The 7,223-nt window shown below is 47.3% G+C and overlaps 1 protein-coding gene across 1 annotated transcript in view; it reads right to left on the minus strand.

Annotated features, from left to right (window-relative positions):
- The window catches only part of TSHZ2 (teashirt zinc finger homeobox 2), a 305,730-nt gene extending 305,373 nt beyond the window's left edge, over positions 1-357 (minus strand). Inside the window, exon 1 of the mRNA XM_015418488.1 lies at positions 260-357. Within this exon, the coding sequence (XP_015273974.1) occupies positions 260-299 (40 nt within the window). The 5' untranslated portion in view covers positions 300-357. The remainder of the gene's footprint in view (positions 1-259) is intronic.
- Positions 358-7,223: the final 6,866 nt, after the last annotated feature.

Consider the following 7,223-nt stretch of genomic DNA (forward strand, 5'->3'; position numbering starts at 1 on the left):
ACATAAAAAAAAAAAAAAAGGGGGGGGGGGGGGGGAAGCTCACTGAACACCACCATCCGAGCTACTCCAGGCGCGTGTGTCTGAAAGGGAGAAACAACAGCGATTGGGGGGGGGGGTGTTCCCCAAATAAATAAAAAGCCGGTCCAAGAAAAAAGGGTGACCTGAATTTGAAAGAAAAAAAAAATGTGGGGGAGGAGGGGAGGGTTTAAAGGTCTCAAAAAGACGCCGAGGGCTGTCGAAGAGTGGGTTGGCTTCTTACCTGCTGCCCGCTTCGGTGCCTGCTGTTTCCTCCTTGGCATCGCTGTACTTTCTCCAACCGGACTTCTCTTCCCAGATCCGAGAGCCCTCGGAAGCTCGCGGGGCTTGTTTTCTGTCTCTCTCGCGCTCTCTTCTCTGTAAGTCTCTCTCTCTTTTTCCTCCCCTTCTCCCTTCGCCTGCTTTTCCCTCCCCAGCAAACCCGGCGGCGGCGGCAGCAGCAGCAGCGAGCACCCTTCTGTCTCCTTTGGCACTTCAGTGACGAGATCAACCTGTTCGGATTCTTATTTTTACAGGATTTTTTTTTTTTTGAAAGATCGGCGGTCGGGGAGGGGGGGGGGTTGCTTCTCTCTCTCTCTTGTTTTGTTTGAACTGTTGCAAGACTTGCTTTGATGCAAAAAGGAGCTCCCGTGCAAAGGAAACCTTCACAGTGCTGGTAGTTGGGAGGGGGGGATGTTTTCAGTGGATCAAATTTTTTTTACAAAATATATATCTTGAAATAGTTTGTTTTTAAAGGGGGGGAGCAGCTCGGGTGTAGGCTTTTTGCTGTTTCCTTGGGTTTCCCCCCCCCCTTCCCTGCCCCCCTTGTCTTTAATTTCCCCCCCTGTCTCCTCGCCGCCTCCTTCGCGTAGATCTGTATGGCGGATTGGTGTGTGTGTTTGCTGAGGGGAGAGAAAAAAAAACTGCAGGTTTGCTGCTGTCAGATGCCAGGTTGTGAGTGATATGGAAGAGGACAGAGAAGCTTTTGGATGGAAGGAAATCTGGTGTTCACACGCACGCACGCACACACACATACACACACGCACCCCCAAGCACACGCGCACACACACACACACAGGCAGGGCGAGGCGATGCCAGCAAACATCGATCCACTGAGCAAACTGTACATTAACAAACTCCTCCTCCGCGACCTGATGACAGGATGAAATTTACTCCGAGCAGACAGAAGGCAGTCAGTTTATTAAAGAGACAGGGCTTCGCTGATCGCAGGCGCTGCGATGGGAGAAAGCACGCGGGGGTAGGAGGCGGAGAGGAGAGGAAAAGACCACCTTATTTCTGCAATCCTCCCTGGAGTGCCAACCTGTTTATACTCATCTTTCTGTCTGTTTTCCTCCCCACCACCACCACCACCAGTCCTTTCATGTCATCCCTACCTGGCTAGCCTCATCCTTTGATCACTGAACCGGAACAGAAGGAACTGGAGGGGGGGGGCATTCACAAAATGTGTAAAATCACATTCACAAATTCGTTTTTGTAACCTGGCAGCGGTGCTCTCTGCATCCAGCAAAGTGGGGCTGAGCCTGTCCAGAGTTCCTTGGTTGCTTCCCACACACCTATGGTTTTTGCCCCATTGAGAATATGTGAAAAGGATTTCGGGGGGGGGGGAGAGAGAAGGATTTTCCTCACCTCTTTGATTCGTGCACCCCCCACCCCCACACCGGTGAATGGTCCGTGATAAAGTTTTCTGTTTCCCACACTTTGGGAAAATAGGTTGCTGACAAGTTCTCGCCGGCGGAGAAAGGCGCACAGGAGGTGTTGGGTTGCCTCTGGAACAAACTGTGTGAAGTTCCCTTTATTCCCTCCTTCTCTGTTTCTCCCAGGTGTTTGGCGGCGATAGTCAGATCAAGGCTGCAGCTGGCTTATGCACCGGTGCGCCTTGAAAGGAACTCCCAGGAATGGAGAAGGAGGCTTTAGAAAGGTGATGGGGAGGGACCGAAGGGAAGAGAGGGTGAAATGAGGGCATCAGAAAGGGTGGAATTTGCACAGCCTGTTTCCCTTGTGTGCCTATTGCTTCTGGGCATATTAAATACACATGAAATGTGTACACACACACTCCTAATTTGACACACATATATCCAACATGAACCTGCCACCCATCACTGCTTCCTGCCCCATGCACCCCAAGCTCAATCTCTACACACGTGTTTCCCGCATGTACACGGAGTGTACACATGGCTCCTTCGCCTGGAAGTGATATTCCGTACAGGAAATCATCTTGCGTGAACTTGGCCCTACGGAGGAAGTAACATTACAGCCCCACTTGTGTGAGAGTGATACAGACATATTAAAAACATCTGGAGGACCAGCGGTTTGGATGCTATTTACATTCAGCTACACTGACACAGAACCCACAGAGTGTTATTCTAAGCAGCCGTGTGGTGTCACAAGCAGAAGAACCCGTGCGGGGCAGAACGGGGGTGGGGGGTGGGGACATGGCCTGAGATCAGAGCGACCAAGGTTCTGAGCCTTGCTCCAGCTATTAATATACTGGCTTCCTTGAGCAAGTCGCGGTCTCTCAACCCCATTTGCTCATCTGTAAAATGAGAAGGAGGGCTATTCCAGGTGATTTCCCTTTCGATGCTTGCAATAAACATGCAGTTGCGGCTCAATTTAGCCTGCATGTCCCCCCTATCCTGGCACATACACATTACCTGCTACCTGGATGTACAAAGCTAGTATTGTCAAGAATTTCCTTTCAGTATTTCCTGTTTTTCCCCCCATAAAGAAGCATTCAAATATGGAGCCAATCACTTCCCTGCTGAAGGGAGCAGGCCAGGAAAAAACTTTTATTGCTTGTTTTTTTCTGGAATGTTGTTGCCGGAACTCCTTTCCCCCCAATACAGATCTTGTATTGTATGGATATGGGCACTGGAGTCTCTTGGGGTACCTGCTATTCTTTGCCTGACATCATCCTCTGTCGCTGCCATGTGTTGTTTTATTGTCTGATGGTTTTATGTTGTAAGCTAGCCTGAGCCCTCTTGTGGGGTAGGGTGGGGTATAAATTAATTAAATAAATATTTCCCAGATTTTTATTTTCTTTTTGCCATCAAGTCGCAATTGACTTATGGCAACCCCGTAAGTTTTCAAGGCAAGAGAGGGGGAAAAATGGTTTGCCATTGCCTGCCTCTGTGTAGCAACCCTGGATTTCCGTGGGTGTCTCCCATCCAAATACTAATCAGGGCTGACACTGCTTACTTGCTTAGTTTCCGAAAGCTGACGAGATCAGACTAGCCTGGGCTATCCAAGTCAGCACAATCCAAATATTTTATCAATGGGAAAATGAGATGCCCTCCATGGTCTTTATCTCTGTATAGCAGAGCTCAGAGAGTAATGATAGCGAACCCAATCCTTGCCCTGAAGATGACCTGATGCACATATAACACTTCATACTAGAAACAAGGTATGGATACTGTAGAACGTATCAAGCCTATGAGCACTAAGAGCTTAAAATCTACCTGGCTGTGTATGATTGTCTCCATTGAATTAACACATTATATAGCAGATCAAGTTTCAGTGAAAGAGGTAGAATACCTGGACCCAGGGGTCATTTCGTAGAAAAAGAGCTAGGGGAACTCATTAGCATAACTCATTAGCATATGCCACACCCCCTGACATCAGGGGCCCGGCGGTGGACCTGCAAGGCCGGCGGGAGTACGAGGAAGCCCCGCCAAGGCCCTCCCTGGCCCCAGGCAGGCAGGGGTGAGGAGAAGCGGGGAGGAAGCAACTTACCCTCCCTCTTCTCCTGCCTCCTCCTGGCTGAATGAGGGCCGGAAGCGGGGCGGCTGGAAGCAGGGGGCGGGGCTTCGTCATGTGCCCCGCCCCCCCGCACCTCACCTGGGGGAACTGCGTTCCCCCCCGAAATGACCTCTGCCTGGACCCAGTCGGAAAGTGGAGTAAAGGTAAACTATATGGAAAGCTTATTCCCAAGACAAACATAAGAAGAGCCTTGCTGGATCTACCAGTGGTCCATCTAGTCCGGTGTCCTGTTTCACACAGTGGCCAATGAGTTGCCCTGCAGGGCCAACGAATAGAGCATAGAAGCCAAGGGCTTCCTCTGATGTTGTGTGCTTGCACTGGCGGTCAGAGGTTAACTGCCTCTGGACATGGAGGCTTCCTTCGGTCATCACTGATGGACCTTTCATCCATAAATCTGTCTAATCCCCTTTTAAAGCTATCCACATGAGTGGCCCTCATAACATTGTCTGGCAGAGAATTTCATGATTTAATTACTCATCAAGTATTTCCTTTTGTCCATCCTGAATCTATTAGATGCTCCTGAGTTGTACTGTTATGGGGAAAGGGAGAAAAAGTTATCTGTCCACATAATTCTATAAACTTCTATCATGTACCATCCCCCCCACTGTTTTCTTTTTCCTAAACTGAAAAGTTCCAGATACTTTCACCCAGGAAAGGTACGTCATCCCCTTGATCATTTTTTTGTCCAGCCCTTTGGCATCTTTTGGGGGGGACAGTGACAAGACCTGTACGTATTATTCCAAAGTAGGCCACACTTGGCGGGGAGGGTAGAATATAAATCAATCAAACAAACAAACAAACATAAGAGATGCCAATGTTGGATCAGGCCAAAGGCCCATCCAGTCCAACACTCTGTATCACACAGTGGCCAGAAATACCAGTGCCATCAGGAGGTCCACCAGTGGGGCCAGGACATTAGAAGCCCTCCCACTGTTGACCCCCCCAAGCACCAAGATGACAGAGCATCACTTGCCCCAGAGTCCCAGAGACCCAGAGACCCGTCAAGCTTCCATGGCAGAGTGGGGATTTGAACCTGGATCTTGTCTGACACTCTAACCACTACCCACACTGGATCTATACAAGGCTATTATAATACTGGCCATTTTATTTTTGGTCTTTTTCCTAATAACCCCGGCATGGAGTTTGCCTTTTTCATCCCCACACTAATTCAGCATTTTCTTTGAGCCGTCCACTAGAACTCCAAGACCTCAATGATAACAATCCAGAGGCAATTTCCTCTCTCCCGACTCTGAGTGGCCCTGAAACCTTTGTTCACACTACCCATTACTGTAAAATTTATTGTGTAAAAAATGGAAGGCACTAATTCCAAACCGGCTTCAAAAGCACACTTACGTTTTGGAGCCTGCCGAATTTACTCCGGGCCATTTCACGGGTTCTTTGGCAGTGAATAGATATTTGCCATACCATGGTTTCACAAACTGATCCCAGTTCCTAGCACATGTGTCTGATACATGTGGCAGGAGGTGTGTGTTTGCATTACACATATGTTATATAGTTTTTCAGGTATTTGCACATTTTTTGTGCATACCCATAAAATATGTTTGAAGCATCTCTCAGCAATGTTTACGCTGAACATACCTGATAGCTCTTTCTGCTTCTCAGGATCCTGAGCCAAGCATTGCTACCAAGCAGAGCATTGCCCTCCGGATCAAACTGAGCCGGGATAATAACCCCACCTGACCTCAGTGGCACCTCTGATAGGCTTATGCAGCCAAACTATCAATCCAAGGCAAATTTGGAGCCCATCAAAATCAAGACTCTTGGGCTTTGTCATAGTATAACTAATCATGTAACTAAGTTTCCTCTGCTATGCAGAGGTGGGGGAGTTAAACTAAATTAGGTATATCAGTTGTTAAGTGTTACAAAAACACATTCCTTTTAAATATTTTTAGCACGTTTCTCCTAAACCAGTAAAGCTACCTGTGTGGGAGAGGGCATACAAGCAAATACAATCCTATTGATGAGAAATGTAAAAGACTTTCAAAGGAATTGAAAGCCTATGGCTGTGTCTATGCTGGCTTTCTACCCGAGTAGCTGGTCTTTTGCATCTCAGTTTTTTGCTACCTTATGGCAAGTTCATCTGTTCATGAAAAAGCTAAGAAAGTCCCCAATGCAGTCCTGTTTAAGAAACAATGGAAGAGCTGATGGTCTGGTGGTAAGAAGAAGGTCTGAACACTCTTAAGGCAAGGACTGCATTAGCCAGGATGACTCACAAACCAATGGGAAGATCTAGCACTCAGTGGAAGAGTATGTGCGTTTCAGGATCCTTCCAGCTAAGATTCATTTATGGTTACCAACCCTAAGCTAGAAAAAGCTGTAAGATTTTTGGGATGGTCCCTGGGGAGAACAGAGTTTTGGAAGGAAGCGATGTTGCTTCCAGGTGGCACTCTAGGAATTTCCATTAATCTCTATGGCAAAGACCATAGAGACTGGGGAAAATTCCTAGAGTACCACCTTTGGTTCCATCCCCCCTCCCATTTCTTCTCTTGCTCTTCAAATTATCCAGGGCAGGGCAAATTATGTCAGGGCCTAGGGATTGCCTGCTGCCAGTGGGAAAATTGAGAGTTTAAATTCATTCCTTGGCATCTCTAGTTAAGGATCCCAGGTAGCTAGCATTCTTTCTCTGCCCCACTGTTTCAGTTCAAAAATCCCATCTTTCCCTTGTGCAGATTGACCCTGCAAGTCTTTGTTTGCATGCCATCTTCCATTTCCTCCTCCTTAATTTCTCCCACTATACCTACATGTTTAGCTTTATTTTTCTTACATTTGCATATCCATGGCACATACCATGTAAAGGGTGTAAAATTAACAAATAGATTAGGAATACCAACAGTGAAAGTGGGCAACATGGAAAGGCTCATGACAACAACAATAAATGAAGACTACTAGAAATGAAAAGGTGCATTTGAACATCCCTCTTTGAGACCCTGAAGAGCCACTAACAATCCAAGTAGACAGTACTGAGCAAGAGGGATAAATTAATTGTCTTGGTATTAAGCAGCTTTGTATATTTTAATAAGGTTCCAGAGGAGCCATTAGGAAGGGCAAGGAAGGGTTAGTGGGTCTACTATCATCCTTCTCTGCATTTCAGATCACCTGCTGGACACTTAAAACATCGATCAATATGGAGGTAATGAGGAGAGATCATTCTAAGTGTCAACTTGGAGGGACCTTGAAAGGAAACCGTGTAGCCTAGGGTTGCCACTTCAGGCTGGGAAATCCCAGGTGATCTGGGAGAGGAGTTTGGGGAGAGACCTCAGCACACAGAGTCTACCCTTGGAAGCTGCCATTTTCTCCAGTAGAACTGATCTCCATAGCCTGGAGATCAGTTGTAATTCCAGAAGAACTCCAGACCCCACCTGGAGGCTGGCAACCATACATGGCCCTTATATTCCATTCCAATGTATTTG

Source organism: Gekko japonicus, unplaced genomic scaffold (genome assembly GCF_001447785.1).
Source record: "Gekko japonicus isolate JY-2015 unplaced genomic scaffold, Gekko_japonicus_V1.1 scaffold224, whole genome shotgun sequence".
NCBI lineage: Eukaryota > Metazoa > Chordata > Lepidosauria > Squamata > Gekkonidae > Gekko > Gekko japonicus.